The following is a 20775-nucleotide window of genomic DNA, read 5'->3' as shown; positions in this document are numbered from 1 at the left end:
GTCTTCCCCAGTATCAATAAGGCATTTGAATGGCTTGTTATCTATTTTTATGATGACTTTTGGGCGGGAGTTTTCTGAGATGCTGGACACCCATAAAGCCTCTATAAGAACAGTTTTCCCTTTTATTGACAGGGCTGAGGGCTGACCTGTTTTAAATGTAAAGGTTCTAGTTGTTTTCCACCTTTATCATACAGTAGAGACAACCTTTTTTTCAGTGGAAGTCTTTGCAACATCATGGGCAGACTGTCTTATGGGCATTGGGGTCCCTCATGGGAAGGGCTGTTTTTAGACATTCATTTTTCCAGTGCCATTTTCTGCTACATTTAAAGCAGATCACTTCTGTTTTTATCAACACTGCCAAAGCCTGAGCTACAAAAGCCACCTGATATGATATTGTTCCTGTCTTAGGTAGCCACAAACCAGGTATCATAGTGTTAATTTTTGAGCCCTTGGACAGCAAGCCTAAACTCAGAAGTCATATCCTCCCAAATGTTGTTTTTAAGAAGGATGTCTCTGGCTACAGTGTCAGGAATTTTTATCTCTAAGCTCATTTTAGTTCTAAGAATAAAGTCAGAGAGAGTGGCTTTTGGTGGAGAAAAGCATGGAGAAGGCAGGGTCTTGTGAGCCAGAGGGTGGGGTGATTCTGTCCCAGGCTTGGAGCAAGCAGAAAAATTGTTGTCCAGCCTTTTCTTCTAAGGTAGAGTCTGCCTTTGTCACTGAGCAAAGACAGTTTCCTGTATGCAGAAATGCTGGGTCCTGTTTATGAATCCAGTCCATTAGCCTATGTCTTTTAATTGGGGAATTGAGTCCATTGATGTTAAGAGATATTAAGGAACAGTGATTGTTGATTCCTGTTATTTTTGTTATTAGAGGTGGAATTGTCTTTCTTTCCTAGGTTTTCTTTTTCCCCTTTTTTCTTTTTTTTATTGGATATTTTATTTACATTTCAGATGCCATCCCGTTTGCCACTTCCCCTCCCTAGAAAACCCCTATGCCCCCTTTTCCTTTTTGCTTTTATACATTTTTTTAAATGTTAATAAATGGCTTTATAAGTTTGGTACTGCTCAATCAAAAGTGTAACCCAATACCCAACCTAGATATATCAACTATCTTTGACTGGTGGAAACATGTGAACAACTGCCTCCATGCCCCCCCCCTCTTTCTCTCATCACCTAACTTCTCCTCTCCTTCTTCTCCTCTCCTTGCTCCTTCTCTTCCTCTCTGTACTCTTTCCACCTTAGCTCCTCCTACACATCACCCTTCCTGTTAAAATAAAACTTTTCTCTCAAAATACATTTAGAGCATAATTATGCCTATTTGTACCAGTGAGGTACAAGATAGTCCTAATACCCAGTCCATCATTTTGTTGACTAACCAGAACCTCTGTCATCTCTCCTAACTAAAACACTTAGTTCTGAACATGGCTTTTTTTTTTCTTGGCTTTAGAGTGAATGTCAGCTGAAAACCATCCACGCAGATCTTTCCTCTCAAAGTAAATAGCCAGGATTGGCTATGAAACTTTAAGTTTTCAACCCCGTCAGAAATCCAGAATGACTGAGTTAACTGAAAATATGGGAAGCACAAAGCATAGCCTCTAAAACTTAGCCAATTTATAGAGGCCATTGAACACCTGGACAGTCCCTATACTACAGAACGTTGGAGCATCTGTTCTTCAGCCTTCTGGCCCAGGATCATCTGACAGACCTTAGTGATGTAGAATTATTAAGGGCTGATTACTCTGTATTGACAGATATAATCAGTCCACTATTCTGCAAGTGTGTCCTTTTCTGGACAGTAATTTGTCTGTAGATGGAAAGAGGTAATTCTTGTCTAGTGGCTCTCTCACCACAACTTGAGTGACTCCAAAGATGCTCAATTTCTTCTTAGAATTCAATACAGGAAGCTGTCAGGATTTCTGACGTTTTGAAAACCAACTATTCAGGTAAGGTAATCTGGACTGTTGTCTGTTAACTCCTCTCAGCTATTTCTAAATAAAACATAAAAAAACACCCAAACAATAAACTCCAAGCCATGAATTTGCTATAGTCCCTTAACTCACAGGCTAACCATCTCAAATCAGTTGAAAAAGTTAAAGAAGGACTGGGTCTAAGCCTTGTATTCCTAAATGTGTTATACTGGTACAATGTCTATGAGAGTATCAATATTCATCTCACTTTTATATCAATAAGAAGCTCGTACCAATAAAAACCTTAAAATTTGTAATCAAAGTAAATTGGTGCCATTTAAGAAATTATATTTTCATCTTGATAATAATTGTACAGATTTCTACTAATAGGTTATGGCTATGTAATAAATCCTAGCTAATCCTCTCTGTTCCTACAAAACCGCTACTTTTCTCTAGAAAGACAGCCCAATATTTACCACCTTAGTCCCCAAGCCCAGGGAATAAAGGCGCTGACTCTTCATTAACTTCTTCAAGCTGATTATGGGCGTTGAGATATTAGAAGAGGAGTGGGGGGAAGAGTAAATTGATAAGCCTCTGATGCTGTGTCTTCACTGCATCCAGATGGAATTCCAGGACCTCAGAGTTTGAGCAGGTCTACTCAGCTTGCTTGATAAGTAGATACACCAAGGCTGTGTATTCTGCAATATACAATTCTCAAAACAAATTTTAGTATCAAGATAATTTTTTGTTTGAATTCTGGAATCTAGTCTTCTTATTTATGTCCTTCTTAAAGTCCTCTATCATCCTCATGAGAAGTGATTTTAAATCTGAATCCTGCTTTTCCAATGTGATGGGGTGTCCAGGGCTTGCTATGGTGGGAAAACTAGGTTCTGATGATGCCAAGTAACCATGGTTTTTGTGGCTTATGTTTTTACGCTTGCCTATCGCCATCTGGTTATCTCTAGTGCTACCTGCACTCACTGTCTCTGACTGGAGCCTGTCTCTCCTATTATCTTGGTTGTGTCAGACTCCTCAGAGTTCAGCTCTCTCTGTGATCTTGTGATCCTGAGATCCTGGATTTATGACCTCCTGGGAGATAAGCTGTCTCTGGAATCCTGAGATCCTATGATCCTGGGCATATTAGAGTTCCTGGCAGTCCAGCTTCCTCTGGGTGTTGTGGGATTGGTTGCAGAGCTATCATCCAAGGTCTGCTTGAGGCACTGCTCATACCAACCCTTGTCAATGGGTCAGGATATGGTATCTTCACAGGAGCAGACCAGCTAGGAGTCAACTGCTCTGGATGCAGTGGATCCTCAACTGCTCTGAGTGCAGCAGATCCTCTGGGATGGGTCAGAATATGGTGTCTTCCCCAGAACAGACAAGCTAGGAGTCTGCCCCTACAGAAAGGACCAGGTGTAGTTTTAAGCTGCTTCTTTAAGAATCTGTCTTCTCTCCCACTTCCCTAACTCTTGCCTAACTATCATGAAGCTCAGATGGACATTTTGTATTTTTCCACAAGGTCAGAGTTTATTGAATAAATAAATTCAGAAATTATATTAGTTTTATTGGCTATGGTTTGGAAAATGGGTCCAATTAACCATGATAATTGGTTTTTGGCCAAAATATTGGGTTCTTTTATTTCAATCTTAACTGCTAATATTAATTATCAGATCATGCATTAATATTTCACACAATAATAAACAAATATGAAGGTTACAGTATGACTAAAACGTGTTAAAGAAGCTGCAGAGTTCAGAGATACCAACTTGAAGTTATAGGAAGAGATCTGATGCAAACTTAAAGGGGACCTGATAAGAATTCTTGGGAAGTATGTCACAGAGCCATTTTTAGTTACAGAGATGTCAGGTGCACAAGACATTTCAGCTGTCACATAGAAGTGGGCCAAGGTCACAGGCAAGGAAAACTCTAAACTGCACTACAGCTTGAGCTCCGGAACATAGGCAGAGTCTTTTGATGTGGCAAATATACTGGACAAGGTTCATGGCAAGTGACTTTGTGACTGGTTAGTGTGTATACCATACTTTGGTCTTGAGGTGCTCCTTTTACAGTCCCAAATGAGGGGGTTCTATGTGATGAAATTGATAACTTCATATGTCTGGTGTACATGGGTACATCATTTACTGATATAAACAATCATTTTGTGCTTCCTAATATGTTGTCAGATAGTGGTTGTCACTTGTATAAACAAGATATAGAGTCATTCTCTCTTGGTTTTTACACTCAAAATGGAGCAGCTCAGGCTGAAACTGTTGCTTAAGACTATGCAAACCATCTGAATATGTCAGACTCTTGCAGACCTCTAAGGAGACAGCTATATCAGGCTCTTGTCAGCATGCACTTCCTGACATCCACATCAGCGTCTACCTTTGGTGACTGCACATGGGATGGATACCCAGGTGGAATGGTCTCCAGACGGGCAGCCTCTCCTTCAGTTTCTGTCCCACACTTTATCTCCATATTTGCTCCCTTGAGTATTTTGTTACTCCTTCTAAGTAGGACCGAGGTATCCACACTTGGTCTTCCTTCTTCATGAGCTTCATGTGGTCTGTGAGTTGCATCTTGGCTATTTCAGGCTTCTGGGCTAATAGCCACTTATCAATGAGTAAATACCATGCTTGTTCTTTTGTGATTGGGTTACCTCACTCAGGATGATATTTTCTAGTTTCATCCATTTACTTCAGAATTTCTCAAATTTATTGTTTTTAGTAGCTGAGTAATATTTCATTGTGTAAATGTACCACATTTTCTGTATCCATTCCTCTGTTGAAGGACACCTGGGTTCTTTCCAGCTTCTGGCTATTATAAATAAGGCTGCTATGAACATAGTGGAGCATGTGTCCTTGTTACATGTTGGAGCATCTTCTGGGTATATGCCCAGGAGTAGTATAGCTGGGTCCTCAGCTAATACTATGTCCAATTTTCTGAGGAACTGCCAGACTGATTTCCAGAGTGGTTGTACCAGCTTGCAATCCCACCAACAATGGAGGAGTGTTCCTCTTTCTCCACATCCTCGCCAGCATCTACTATCATCTGAGTTTTTGATCTTAGCCATTCTGACTGGTGTGAGGTTAGGTATCTCAGGGTTGTTTTGATTTGCATTTCCCTGATGACTAAGGATGTTGAGCATTTCTTAAGGTGCTTCTCGGCCATTTGAGTTTCCTCAGTTGAGAATTCTTTGTTTAGCTCTGTACTCCATTTTTAATAGGGTTATTTGGTTGTCTGGAGTGTAATTTCTTGAGTTCTTTGTATATATTGGATATTAGCCCTCTATAGGATGTAGGACTGGTAATGACCTTTTCCCAATCTGTTGGTTGCCATTTTGTCCTATTGACAGTATCCTTTGCCTTACAGAAACTTTGCAATTTTATGAGGTGCCATTTGTCAATTCTTAATCTTAGAGCATAAGCCATTGGTGTTCTGTTCAGGAACTTTTCCCCTGTGCCTAGGTATTCAAGGGTCTTCCCCACCTTCTCTTCTATTAGTTTCAGTGTACCTAGTTTTATGTGAAGGTCCGTTTATCCACTTGGACTTGAGCTTTAGACAAGGGGACAAGAATGGATTGATTTGCATTCTTCTACATGCTGACCTCCAGTTGAACCAGCACCATTTGTTGAAAATGCTGTCCTTTTTCCACTGGATGGTTTTAGCACCTTTGTCAAAGATTAAGTGACAATAGGTGTGTGGGTTCATTTCTGGATCTTCAATTCTATTGCATTGATCTTCCTGCCTGTCTCTCTACCAATACCATTCAGTTTTTAATCACTATTGCTCTGTAGTACAGCTTGAGGTCGGGATGGTGATTCCCCCAGAAGTTCTTTTGTTGTTGAGAATAGTTTTCGCTATCCTGGGTTTTGTTGTTGTTGTTGTTGTTGTTGTTGTTGTTATTATTTCAAATTAATTTGCAAATTGTTCTTTCTATCTCTATGAAGAATTGATTTGGAATTTTGATGGGGATTGCACTGAATCTGTAGATTGCTTTTGGCAAGATGGCCATTTTTACTAAATTAATCCTGACAATCCAGGAGCATGGGAGATCTTTTTTTCCATCTTCTGAGATCTTCTTTGATTTCTTTCTTCAGAGACTTGAAGTTCTTGTCATACAGATCTTTCACTTGCTTGGTTAAATTCACTCCAAGATATTTTATATTATTTGTGACTATTGTGAAGGGTGTTATTTCCCTAATTTCTTTCTCAGTCTATTTAATCCTTGAGTAGAGGAAGGCCACTGATTTGTTTGAGTTGATTTTATATCCAGCCACTTTGCTGAAGTTGTTTATCCTGACATATTCTGATGCAGATGCTCACAGCTAACCATTGATCTGATCAAGGGGTTCCCTTGGAGGAGTTAGAGAGAAGACTGAAGGAACTGAAAGGGCTTGTGGCCCCATAAGGAGAACAACAATACCAACCAACCAGAGCTCCCTAGGGTCTAAACCACCAGCCTGGGAGCACATAGGGATGGGCCCATGACTCCAGCTGTATATGTAGGGGAGGATGGCCTTGTTGGGCAGAGGTGAGAGAGGAGATCTTTGGTCCCATGAAGGCTGAGAGGGAATCTGAAGGTGGGGAAGTAGGAGTGGTGGGGAGGTGGAGGCACACCCTCATAGAAGCAGGAGAAGGGGGATTGGATAGGGGGTTCCTGGGTGGTGAGGGGAATGGGGTAAGGTGATAAAATCTGAAATGTAAATATAATATCCAATAGAAAAAAAGAAAATAATAATGGACAATCTCAACTCAAGCAATAAGTCTGTTTAATAGTTTCGGGAAAATACTGAGCTATAGTTGAACAAACAGATGTTTAAGAATGAAAGTTCTAAGGTTTTGATTTTTATTTCTGTTCTCATATGCCTGAACTCTTGACTTTTTATTTATTTTTAACCTGGTGGCCATTTTACATCCTGAGCTGATAAACACAGACAGGTGGCAGTCTGACCTCATGAAGAGGATTCTGTCTGGCGGGTTCTACTTTTACTTCCTTTCCTAATAAATTTCTTCATTAGAAGAAAAAAAAGACTATGCAAACCAGCTTCTTATCCTCTCTATAATAACGTAATATCACTGCACTCAGTATCAGTCCTATAACACATGAAACCTTAAGAAATACTTTATCCAAACCATAGCTACATGTTACTAGGGGTGCCATTGAAAGTTAACCTACTAAGGTACTTGGGTGAATAGAGATAATGTTAAGACACATGAGTGGGGTTACTCTGCGTCCACAAGAGGTGGTCAGTCTGCTTCTGAGCCAGGACTACAGGCAGCAGGCCACTATCAAACAGTTGTACTTGGTTTGGTGCTTCCATAGTGTTTCTTAACCTCCCAAGTACATCCCAAGATGCCTATAGATGGATGTCTTCCAAATCATTGTTCTTGTGAAATGAAAGCTAAGTATCTCTTATTTCTATACTATAGTTACATGGTGCTAATAGCTTCCTCAACTTTTATGAGGGGTGCAAGATAGAAAACCATGTCATTTGACCCAGATCATATCAAACTACCTTGTTCCATTCTTCTTTTTGGTGCCTTAAAAAAATCTTTATGTATCCTATGCTAACATTTATCTACTCACCATATTTTCTTTTTTCTTTTTTCTTTTTTTGACATTTTATTTACATTTCAGAAGTTATCCCCTTCCCCCATTTCCCCCCACACCCAGGAACCCCCTATCCCATCCCCCCTCCTCCTGCTTCTATGAGGATGTGCACCCACCCACCCAGCCACTCCTACCTCCCCAGCCTCAAATTCCCCCACACTGAGGCATCCAGCCTTCACAGGACCAAGGATCTCCTCTCCCACCTATGCCCAACAAGGCCATCCTCCCCTGTATATACAGCTGGAGCCATGGGTCCCTTCCTATGTGCTCCCAGGCTGGTATTCACCATATTTTCATTTGAATTTATTGATTTTTTTAAATGCCAGAGGCAAAATTAGAAGTAAAATGTAAAAAGAATAGCTTTTTATGCTTTGTATTTACTTTCCACATATTTTTGATAATCCCTTCTAATAGGTTTTCTTTGGCAATGTGGATTCATCTGGGATTAAGCACAATAGTTTTAATCCTCCAATTATTGCTCGATACATTCGCTTGCACCCCACCCATTCTAGCATCCGTAGTACTCTTCGCATGGAGTTGGTGGGCTGTGATTTAAACAGTAAGTGCCAAATCATTCCATATTATTTTCTTTTCTAACCATAAGTAGAATAACTATTTTAAACTGTGAAAAGGGATTTCTATCATGGAATACAGAACTGTCAGTGATAAAATCATCACAGTTCTGAAACAAACAGAACTACAAAAATAGGAGTTTGTTACTGTAGTTCTCCAGAAACAGTCATTTCCTATATTTCTAACAAGGAAAATTAAAATCAAGCAGAACTAAGGAGAACTGACCAGAAAATCTGAGCATTTTAGCAATAGCAGAAATTGTGTAAAAATTGATGTCTGAAAATTATCATGATGACAATATCTCTAGAGTATTGAAGGCAGCACAGTGAAACCTAGGCTGCAGGCTACCCATATGACAACATTATGCTTTCATTTCTTTGAGGTTGCAGCATACCATTGGGAATGGAAAGTAAAGTAATATCAGATACACAAATTACTGCCTCATCCTACTTCACCAATATGTTTGCCACTTGGTCTCCTTCACAAGCTCGACTTCACCTCCAGGGAAGGACTAATGCCTGGCGACCTCAGGTAAGCACAACATATTTACTACTTAACTAATAAAAATAGAAAATAGAGGCTAGAAAAGGAGAAAGCCTTTTTTTTCATAGGTATATCTGTTCACTGTTTCTTTTTTTTTTCTGGTCACTGTTTCTAAGAAAAATGTTTAGAGAGGTCAGTAATGCCCCACAAGCATTAAGTTGATGTACCATGTGATTTTGTACAGCATTCAATGGAAGAAGAAATGATCCTTAATGAACTACCTAGAAGAATATCTGTATCCAGCACTAGGGTAATATCTGTGAAATCATCATAGTAGCTAAAGTCCAATCCAAAGCTGGTGAGATGGTTCAGCAGATAAAGATGCTTGACACCAAACCAGATAAGATGACATAAGTGCAATTCTTGGGATCTACAGGGGGGAAGGAAAGAGACAACTCCTTCAAGTTGTCCTCAGACCTTCACAAAGTTTCCATGGCCATGAACATGTGTATATATGTACACACACACACACACACACATACACACACACACACATTTGGGTAAATAAGTAAATATAATTTAAAAAATTAATTTCAGTTTTAAAAGTGTTATTATATTGAATGAAGTAGTTTGGCTGCTACATTGCCAAACTTTATGTTCTAGTAGTTATGGTTCCTAAAATTCATTCAGCACTTACTAGGAGACTAGTAAGTGAGTGACCTGAAGAGATTTAAAAAAGAATTATGAGAATTTGGCCCTTGGTATTCTTAGTCAAATAAAGGAGGCAGACAAACCATTATGTACAGTGATAAGTGCTGTAGTATGGTTACAAAGATAGTTGTGGATTTCTCAGAGCAAATAAAAACAAAGGAGATTTTATTCAAATATCTTCCTCAGGTGAATGATCCAAAAGAATGGTTGCAAGTGGACTTACAAAAGACAATGAAAGTCACTGGAATAATAACTCAGGGAGTGAAATCTCTTTTTACCAGCATGTTTGTGAAGGAGTTCCTTATCTCCAGCAGTCAAGATGGCCATAACTGGTCACAAATTTTACACAATGGGAAGGTAAAGGTATGTTCTCATAAAAAAGGCACAGTGTTTATGGTGACTCAAGTCTGTAATCCTTTCACACAGTTATAGGTCAACTTGAGTTTAAAGAGTGAGACCCTGCCTTTAAAAATGAAAAAAGCCATAACACCTGTCTTAGATCTTGACATTTAGAGATAGAACCAGATTCATTTGTGACCACACTCTCAGGACACAATTTACTAAGTACCTATATTAACAGTACACTGTGAATGACATTATGAGAGATATGAGAGAACACAGTGACCCCCCCAAACAGGGGAGTAAAATTTCAAGGGATAAAAAAGTATAACCAAGAATTGCTTCTCATACAGAAAAATCATACAGGATGATTGCCAGAAAAGTAAATACAGAGAGTTGTGGTTTAGGTGTTTTCTTTTTCTCTTTCTTTCTCTCTTTGTTTTTCTTTCTGTCTTCCTTTCTTTCTTTCTTTCTTTCTTTCTTCCTTCCTTCCTTCCTTTCTTTCTTTATTTGGACAACTGTTTAATGATGCTCTTATTCTCACTAGCAACAAGGTTAGACTTCCAACCCTTATTAACTTTAACTCTAGTGGTCCATCTTAACCTGGATTTTCTAGCTAATTCAACAAAGTATACCAACAGTATAAACATAACACAGGTCTTAGTATGCCATAAATAATAGGGTTAGCAATAGTTTACATCATCTGTGGTATTTTATAGTATTTTTTAAACCAAGAATTAACCTTGGTAGGTTATGTCAACTTTCCTTTACTATAAAAACCATCTGAGATAAACAACTTATAATGATGGGCTGATGATTTATTTAGAACATATGATGACAACAGCATAAATATCATAATGGAGGGAAATAGAATAAAGAATTCTAAAATTCTTGTATTATCTTGGAGGTAAAGTACAATATTAAACCTTGATAGTTTAATGTGTGTTGTATTTTCCAGAATAACTAGTCAATAACAAGATAGGTTATAAGACTCCCAAATGCCAAAGAAAAAATAAAAAAGATAAACTCAACAACTATAAATAAAAGCAAGCAGATGAGGACAATGAAGATCAAAATAAGCAGGAAAAAATATCTTAACTAGATGTCAGATTTGCCAGACATGGTGGTGTTGAAGACCTCTCGGCCCCACGTTGGAGGCCAAAAATGTTGCGGCCCGAGCTGCCCCACATTGGGCACCAAAATGTCTCGGACCGTTCTGTCAATGTTTGAACCCATACTGCCAAAAACCTTGGGGGCTAAATTGCACTGCCCCAAGCTTCTCCGGTCTGCAGGTCAGGGTTCAGCAAGAGAGAGAGTGAGGACAGACTCGAAGGATGGAGACCAGACAGAGTGTGATTCAATCCCATTTATTCAGTCTCTCTTCTTAGTCCAAGTCCCAAGTCTTGAGTTCCTAGTCCCTAGTGCCTCCAAGTTCCAAGTTTCTTCTTCCAAGTGCTGAGTGCCTAATACCTCTGCCTAATTCCAACTTCCAAGTTGTACTCCAAGTTGTACTCTCTAACCTAATTCCTAGTTCCAAGTTGTGCTCTAAGTTGTACTCCAAGTTGTACTAAGTCACACCTTTAAGTCATGCCCTTAGGCCTTGTCTCTAAATCTGATCTCTAAGTCACGCCCTGAAGTCACACACCTTTAAGTCAGCTATTGTAAGCAAGCCTCTTGTCAGGGTATATGGCTCAAGATGGGTGAAAGGATGATAGCTGCCTTCTGTCAGCTCCCCACATGGTGGTACATATCTTTAATCCTAGTATTGAGAGGCATTGATGCTGGAGTCTAGTTTCAGCAGGTCAAGCACTGAAGATGTATGGGGTCAGTGGCTAACTACACAGCAGACTTTTTCTCTTAGAGAGCAAAACCTAATTTTCCTGGGCCAGCAAAAAGGAAGAATCACACACACACACATACTGGGGGGGGGGGGGGGGGGCGGGGAGAGACAGAGAGACAGAGACAGAAAGAGACAGAGATCTTATTGTTGAAACATGCTTAAGTTCTCTCTCTTTATTTTTCCCTTACAGCTTATATCACCCAACAAAATCTTTCAGGCAATATAAAAATTACAGTGTGGTTATATTCTGTTTTTTTCTAGTGAATGATTACAATGAATACAAGTAAAAAAACCAACATATTCTCCAAAAGCCTTACATAATTAAACATTTTACATATTACAGGCAGAAAAAAAATTTATCCCCAAGGATCCACATACATTCATATAAAAGCAACTTGTTATAGATTAACAAAGTGTAAGCAAGCAAGTTATTCTTCTCTTTCAGTTCTTTTACTGGCTGGCTGCATTTTGAAGTTACAAAGAAAGGATCAGTCATTTTTTTATTCATCTCAAAAAAACATTCTTATAAAAAAAAAAACCTTGAATCACAAATCTAAACTTTTTTTTTTTTTTTTCGAGACAGGGTTTTTCTGTGTAGCCCTGGCTGTCCTGGAACTCACTTTGTAGACCAGGCTGGCCTCGAACTCAGAAATCTGCCTGTCTCTGCCTCCCAAGTGCTGGGATTAAAGGCATGTGCCACCATGCCCAGCTCTAAACTTTTATATATATAAAAAATCAATCATTTCTACTTTAAATCTTCAGGGTGCACATCTACTCACTGTAGAGAGAATCTCTTATAAACATCACCTATCAATAAAGAAGCCTATGGTCAATGAGCTGTGACAGGAAATAGGAGGTAGGACACAGGCAGGAAGAGAAAGGATTGGGAAAATAATGAGAGATACAAAGATTCACCCATGAACATAGAGGAGGTCAGAAGGATGGGAGCTGAGCAAAGGTAACCAGCCACATAGATTAACTCAGGATAGAATAAAAGGAGAGATTTGAGCTAGAATGCTGAGGAGACAGGCATAAACCAGCCAAGTAGCTGAACTAAGGTTTAAATAAGAGTGGTTTGCCCAGGAACACTAAGGAGACAGACATAAATCAACAGGTAGCTGAACTCAGGATAAAATAAAAAGGATTAGTCCTGGACTTGGACACATGAAGTTAGTTACCTGAGGACAGGTAACTAACCCTGTGGTAGACATAGAATAGTTTGAATGAATTAAATAAGTTACAGGTTAGTCAGGGAGTGAGCCAAAGCTTGTGGCCAAGGCATTCATTAATAATTAGTCTCAGAGTAATCATCATTCAGGGAGCAGGGGCTGGGAAGGAAAAAACAGATTTATATTTCACAACTCACCAACAGTTTTTTATTAAATTATATCAGGAAACCAAAGACAAAAATGGGTACAAAAAATTAATCATTGCCTTGATCACCAACCCAGCTTTAGTAAGAAAGGCACATCAGCTAATAATATTGTTCAAGATTTTCCACATCGGGCTGGAGAGATGGCTCAGTGGTTAAGAGCACTGACTGCTCTTCCAGAGGTCCTGAGTTCAATTCCCAGCAACCACATGGTGGCTCACAACCATCTGCAATTAGATCTGACGCCCTCTTCTGGCTTGCCTGAAGACAACTACAGTGTACTCATATATGTAAAATAAATAAATAAAATCTTTAAAAAAAAAAAAAAGATTTTCCACATCAAAGCCACTAACAAAAACATCTTAACCTAATTTTACTAACAATTTACATCTCTAAATTCTTTCTGAGGGTGGTGGTTGAATCATTAATCTATTCCAGCAACAATGCTTGGAAAAGATCAATCACTAATGTTGTAAGTGCCAATGATACAGCCCAGTAAGGGGCTGAAAACCCCTTAAAGTTTTTGTACCACTCATAGATTATGAGGGGTGTTGTTGCAGCCCGTACTGCCCGTTCCAGTCCGAGGGTCAGGGTCTAGCGAGAGAGAGAGTGGGGATAAAGGGGAAGAGATGCGAAGAATGGAGACAAGACAGAGATTCTGATCAAGTCTCCTTTATTGAAGGGAATTCTGAGCTATTTATAGGCTTTTGCCACGTGCCTTGTAGGCGCGTGGATACCACCTGCCTTGCAGGTGTTGATATGACGTAAGCCTTACAGGCGTCTATAGCATAGACAGCACGTGCACCACAATGCCTTGCAGGCTTGGATAGCACGTGCGCCTTATAAGCATGTATGGTGTAGATAGCACGTGGACAGCACGTGAACTGCATGCCTTGCAGGCGTGACTACCACGTACACCTTGCAGCTGGGGCCAGTAAACAGCAACACAAAATATGTGGGATATCAGAGTGTGCTTCAGCTGTTGTAGGCTATTGAAAACCAAATCTTTCGTCAGGGTATATGGTTCCAGATGGCTGCAAAGTTGATCTAGCCGCTTTCTGCTAAAGTCGGCTCCCAACAGGGTGTAGTAATCATGAAGGCAATAAGCAGATCAATGTTCAATAACAGCATGAGGTCAGGCAGAGAAGAGAGTCAGAGAGAGCTAAGAGGGGCTAAACAGCCCCTTTTTATAGCAAGCCAGGCCTACCTGGCTTTTGCCAGGTAACTGTTGGGCAGAGCCTAGAAGGAATGCTAATAGGTAGAGCATCCCTGAATGACAGACAGCCTTAAGGAGGGCAGAAAGACTGAGAAGAGATGGCCTGCCATTGGGACTCAGAGTAGGTAGACAGTTATGCTTGGAGGAGCCAAGAGGAAGGAGGGTAGCGGGCTCTTCAGTAGAAGCATTTTCCGAAATTATATCATTAAATGGAACCTGGTGACCTCAATATTGACAACAGCCACCTACTTGGGAAAGTATGAGGCTTCTAGCAGCTTTAGGATTAGAGACCCATTGATAATGGATATATCCTTGATAAGGAAGCACTTCTCCTGTCAAATGAAGTCATGGTAGTGTGGGATGTGGAGTTGCATATTTAGAATCTGGTATATGTTGATGGTTTTATCTCATATTAAAGTAAGGGCTCAGCCAAGCAATGGTGGTGCATGCCTTTAATCCCAGAACTTGGGAGGCAGAGGCAGGGCAGCGGCAGGTGGATTTCTGAGTTCGAGGCCAGCCTGGTCTACAGAGTGAGTTCCAGGACAGCCAGGGCTACACAGAAACCCTGTCTCAAAAAAAAAAAAAAAAATAATAATAATAATAATAATAATAACAACAACAATAAAGTAAGGGCTCTAGTGAGGGTTATGAGCACTTCTGAGAAGTAATGCCTGGCAGTAAAAAGACAGACTCTACAACTTGTCAGAGGAGACTATGGCATAGCCCTTTTTGGCTGGAGCCAATAGAACTGAGAGATGAGCTTCCATCTATGAATTAAGAATAATCAGGACATGACAAAGTTGTGGGTTTTTATATGTAAGAGTTTCAAGTTATTCTAGGCAAGAATGAGTGAGGATAGTAGCCTTAGAAAGGAGTGTAGATGAGTTAAGATGAAGGCAGGAATCAACTAAGATATCAGGATTTTCTTGGAGAGAAATGTGAAAAAGTTGGAGCTTAGAAGGGAACAAATTATGAGAGAGTCTTGTGTATAAATGAATTATCCTTAATATAAATATAAAAGACAAATTAAAAAGGCAGCTGTATTTTTTTACCTTGTGCTATTCTGCAATAACCACAAGAAAAAAAAATAAGATTTATTCAGAACAGCACATCAATAGCTGAGCAGTTAAATGGTCTACCTTTACCTCCTATGCTAATCTAGTTATCTCCTAGCCCCATCCCATGATACTTGCGTATCATTGATCTGGCTCTTCAGACTCCTTCATGGCTCCAATTCCTCCATCCTGCCACTAATCTAAGTCTCTCCATCTCCCTCCTCCCTCTCAGCTCTGCTGGAGGATGTGAGGGTAAGAGAATGTCTTACCCTATTCTCTATTCTGCCCACTCATTGGGTGATCAGCATTTATTGACAAGGCAGAGAATAAATGGTAAAAAATTTTTATACACACTTGAGACTGGAGGTTCATTGTATAAGCATTACAATGTGGTGTCCTGCTTGAAACAAGATATGAAGGCAAAGAAATCAGCATTTGAATAACCCAAAGGTAAACTTTACACTGCTTACAAAACATTATGCCTATACTTCTGTGTGATAGAAGTCCCTGGTGTTGGTGTGGAAAGAGGACAGAGGTGAGCTTAGAGGCCTCCTGTGCCAGTAGGGAGGCTGCTGCTACTGTCTGTAGACAAGGTTGCCATCCCCCTATAACTGTTGTATCTAAATATTTGGAAATATAAACAAGGGCAAAGGTGGATCCTTTCATTCTCCATTTTTTTTCAGAAATACAGAAGATAAAGGGTTGGTCAAAGTCAGGGAGAGCCAGAGACCTTTAGACATACCTCTCAGAAACAAGAGAAAGCAGGCTTAGTAAGATCTAGAGGCTCAGTTAAGGGGCCCTTATCTGCTTCATAAAAGGGGTGAACAAGAAAAGTAAAGTTGGGAAACAAGATTCTGAGGTACCCCACCAGACCAAGGAAGGACAGAATCTCTTATTTGGTGGTTGGAGATATGAGGAACTGCAAATACTGTCTGCCATTAAGAGTGAGTTTGTAGCTGTTGGATGATAACAAATTCTAGATATTTGACCTGAAGGCTAGAAAGTTTGGCTTTGGAAGGGGAGACTGTCTTAGAGTTTCTATTCTTGCACAAACATCATGACCAAGAAGCAAGTTGGGGAGGAAAGGATTTATTCAGCTTACACTTCCACATTGCTGTTTATCACCAAAGGAAGTCATAGGACAGGAAGCAGGAGCTGATGCAGAGGCCATGGAGGGATGTTACTGGCTTGCTTCCTTTGGCTTGCTCAGCTTGCTTTCTTATAGAACCCAGGACCACCAGCCCAGAGATGGCACCACCCACAATGGGCCCTACCCACTTGATCACTAATTGAGAAAATGCCTTACAGCTGTATCTCATGGAGGCATTTCCTCAAGGGAGGCTCCTTTCTCTGTGATAACTCTAGCTTGTATAAGTTGACACACAAAACCAGCCAGTACAGAGACTGCATTCTTTGTTTCCCTAGGAATTGGAGAAGTTGAGCAGTATGTTGCTGTAATAATGAGAGCAAGGGGCTGCATAGTAGAAAGTCATTACATAGTTGGATTAAGGGTTTGGGAGACAGGTCAAGAAAAAGGTCAATGGCCAGAGGCTGGCTGAAGAAATGGGGCCTATCTCAGGACAGTCCAAGTAAGCTGAGACACTATCCCACGACAGGGTCCTCTCAGATGAAGGCAAAGTGGCCATGTTAACCTGAGTATAAAAGGAATGGTAAAGAAAGCATCCTTGAAATTTAGGACAGTAAAGGAAAATGTTGAGAATTCTAATTTTATACTGTAAGTACTTGCTGCAATGAGAAAATTTTGAGCAGAAAGTTAACGTGGTCACTATATTATCCACCATACACACACCCTACCAGAAGATTCTGCAGATGAAAACAGCAGGTACTGCGCCTTTCAGGACAGTCCCACAAGGGAGTTCATTCCTAGAACACTGGAAGGCTTTCCCATTGAACATCTGCATCTCTAAGCCCACATCTTGTGGATCTACTATAGGACAATTATGAACTCTCAGTATTTAAATAGCCCACTGGGTCCAGCATATTAATGCTTCAGCATGCATTATGTAATGGGTAGTGTGCTAATTGTTTTCCAGATGGAGATGGAGAAGCCAAAGAGAAGCTCCAGGGTATTATTAAAACCTTCAAACTTCATACTCATCACACATACACCCCCACACATACACAAACACACACACACACACACACACACACACACACACACACACACCACTTTAAGAAATTATTTGGTGAATTGAAGTCTAATAACAAAGAAGTAGTAGTGAGGGTTTAGGAGGTTGTTTTGTTTCATTTTCATCACTAAACTGATTAATTGGTCTTGTAGAGTTGAGAGGTCTCATTCAGTCTGTAATACATGAGAAGCAACATGCTATCTAGTGTGCAAAGCCTGAGCACCTCTACCCCTGTGTAAGGATTAGGCACCACGGAATGTTTAGAAAAGTCTGCTACATGAATGATCTTGAAGTCCAAGACCAGGAAATAGGAATCATCATAAAGTACTCTATTGCTTTAGGACAGGCAAGAGAGGAGGCAAGTGAGTAAGCTTGACAATACCCTTATTAAGAAGGCATTGTGATAGGTTTTAAGCCTTGTCTATGTTTTAAAGAGATAGGGCATTGAGAGTGACAGGGTGGGAAGTAGAATCACAGAGTCAGATCTTAATGGAGGGAGATGATGAGAAACCACTGAAAGAAAGGAGGTGCCTCATATTTTTCTGTCATCTGGAGAGTCTGGAAGAGGATAAGGTGAGGTATTAGTGTCAGCAAGGGAGACTCTTTAAAGGCTAGAAGAAGAGGGGAAATTCCAGAAAGAGTTAGATGAAAAGAAAAGGAAAAGTGTAATTTAGTCATGATATCCCTACTCAATATCAGGGTTGGGAAACGAGGTATACTGAGGAAAGAGTAATCAGTTGGGTAGCCTCAGAAGGAAGAGAGGGGAGGACCTCTATCCCTGAGCTGATGGAGCCAGCTGGCAACACCCATCACAGCGATCTGAGAAGGGTAAGTTTTATCAGAATTAGCCAGAAGTATAGATCAAGTAACTATCAATAATCTACTAAAAATAACAGAGACTTACCGCTGCCTGGAAAGTCACTCTAGGCTCCTCCATGGTAATCTTGATAGCTTTGTTGGGGGCAGAGCCCAGGGCAGCAGTTTCAGTCTTCCAGAAGATCTGAGAGATTTTCCTGTAGACAAAGAATTTGGGGTATTGACCTACCTTGTTGAGGATGAGTGGAGCAGTCTACCTTCCAGTGTCCTGCCTCCCCACAATTTGTACATGGTCCTGGCAGCTGGTGAGGTGAAATGCAGTTCTTTGCCAAGTGATTGGCATTGCCATGCTTGAAGCAAGCTCCAGGTGGAGTTCATTGGTTCCCCATCTTTAAAGGTGGCTTCAGGGCTGCTGCCAGAGCTGTTATTTGTCTATCACAGGAAGCATTTTCTTTCTTTTCTGTTCCTCCCTTCCATTAAACACCTTTTAAAATTCTGTATTCAGCACATCTCTTTGAGGATTTGAGGGCCATCATCTAGTCTCTTAAGTTTTTTTTTCTAATATCAAGGATTGACTGTAAGAGGAAGTGGGAGTTAAGGACAAGCATGTCCTCTTGAGAATTAGGATCTACCTTTGTGTACAAGAGAGCCTCTATGAATTAGTCGAGGAACTCAGCAGGATTTTCTGGGTGACTTCTCTAAGTTTATTAAAATTAGCAACCTTGCAAGGATCCTTTTAGAAGCCAGCCAGCAGGCAAATAACCATTTTACTATTTATGCCCTGGCAGGGCACTGATTCTCAGCACCAACCCAGTAATTCCAGTGGGGATCTGCTCAGGGAACTGCCACGGTTTCCATGGGATAGAAAGTATCCATGTGGTATACATCATCTGTATGGGCTTGGGCAGCTGCCCAGACCCACTCTTTTTTTCAGGGGTGAGAGTAGAGAAAAGAATAAAGAGGTCAGGTATAGGTGATGAGATAAGAAAAGATGAAGCTAAGTCAGAATAAGGAGGTGAAGCAAGCTCGGAGGACACCCGTGAGCTTGAGGTGGTACCCTTAGAAGGTCAGGCTGCGGAGATGCAGGTAGGTTAGGCTGAGGAGGTGCCGGTGGAGGGGGCCATGTCCTCTATATCAGAATCAAAAGGAGAGGGATTGGGGTCTCTAGGTTCTGATCAACTTTGGGAGGAGGTTTGCCAGGAAAACCTGGTGAGTATGGCATGAGGTACAAAAGAAAGGGCAAGAATATAGGTCAAAGAAAGTCTGAACACAGGGGATCTCAGACCATTTGCCCATGCATTGGCAGAATTTGTCAAGATTAGTGAGAATTTGGTAGTTGAATATGCCATTTTCTGGCAACTGAGACAAACTGTCAAGCTTGCATTGTGGTCAAGCCAAATTGCAGTTTAAAATGGAGAGGCTATGTTGAGGCTTAATGATATCTCCTAAAAGGGAACAAGACTTAAGGAGACAAGCAAGTAAAAATGAAGGGAAGAACTCATGTTTAATTCAAGGGAGGAAAGGAGACAAAAAAGATAAATAGCTGGAGAGGTGCACTGAAGTTTGAAGTCAAATACAATGGGTGGTAGGAGCCAGCAGAAGCAAGTAATCTGCACCCAGAAGTATGATATATCATAAAATTGAACCTCAAAAATTCCAAATCTAGAACTTTAATGTTTCTCAAAAATTTAATCAATCATATAGACTTTATTTTTTAAAATAATCTAGCTGTCTTCAGACACACCAGAAGAGGGCATTGGATCTCATTACAGATAGTTGTGAGCCACTATGTGGTTGTTGGGAATTGAACTCAGGACCCCTGGCAGAGCAGTCAGTGCTCTTAACCACTGAGCCATCTCTCTAGCCCCAATCACATAGACTTTAATGCAACAAATACTTACAGTATATTTGCCATACTACATTGTTGTATGACATTATTCCTGGGCAGATATAAAGAAATATCTACTCATCCCAATTAGAGAACTGATGATAGACCAAAATGAAGATACTACCAAAGTCCAACTTGATGAACCATGAGTTTTATTGGAATTAATCATGGAAGTCTGGGTGAGAGGTTACTTTCAAGAACAGGAATGACTCAAAGATAGCTGCACTACAAAAGCCTATCCCAGGATGGTGACAACTCTTGAAAGCTAGAAACCTGGAGCATACTGTACACCCTTCAGACAGTTCAATAGGTTGGAAAGTAATCTGTCTAAGCATTTCAGTTGTTCCGATTTTTTTCTAAACAACTTGACTTCTCAGTAGTCTCTACTTCTCATATACTCTTAGAAATAGAGGCTCTTAGTGAATCTGGTCAGTTTCAGGGACTTCCTGAAGTGATTGAAATACTTATTTCTTGATTTTATTAATCTTCCCAGCAGTATAGACTGTTTTATGTCCCTTTAGAGGGTTCTATGTATTAACAAGCTTTACTTCATGATGGAATGTTTTATCTCAGTGGAAATTGCTATATAAGAAATATGCATTAGTTTCCATATTCTATGTTTTATCTGAATGTTAGAAGGGAAACAAAAAAGAATTTCAGGTTCAGAATAAACAGGAAACATATTTTAGAGAAGAAAGGGTTTTCTAATGATGTGGCATTTATACTGAAACATGAAAGATAAAAAATAATAGTTCAAAGAGGAGGAAACAGTGGGATAAAAGACGTATGAGTAGGAAGAATCATATACACAG

General features: G+C 40.2%; 1 protein-coding gene across 11 annotated transcripts in view; it reads left to right on the top strand.

Moving 5' to 3' along the window:
- Positions 1-20775, top strand: part of F8 (coagulation factor VIII) — a 181843-nt gene that overhangs the window by 142921 nt on the left and 18147 nt on the right. For 10 of the 11 annotated variants that reach the window (XM_076918475.1, XM_076918473.1, XM_076918476.1 and 7 more), the window contains 3 exons: positions 7935-8079; positions 8476-8624; positions 9474-9650. In XM_076918475.1, coding sequence (XP_076774590.1) covers positions 7935-8079; positions 8476-8624; positions 9474-9650 — 471 coding nt within the window. Of the gene's footprint in view, positions 1-7934; positions 8080-8475; positions 8625-9473; positions 9651-20775 lie in introns of those variants that run through there. The other variant, XR_013105888.1, reaches the window with a different exon arrangement.

This window comes from Arvicanthis niloticus, chromosome X (assembly GCF_011762505.2).
Source record: "Arvicanthis niloticus isolate mArvNil1 chromosome X, mArvNil1.pat.X, whole genome shotgun sequence".
In the NCBI taxonomy this organism is placed as follows: domain Eukaryota; kingdom Metazoa; phylum Chordata; class Mammalia; order Rodentia; family Muridae; genus Arvicanthis; species Arvicanthis niloticus.
This window is presented reverse-complemented; position numbering and strand designations above follow the sequence as displayed.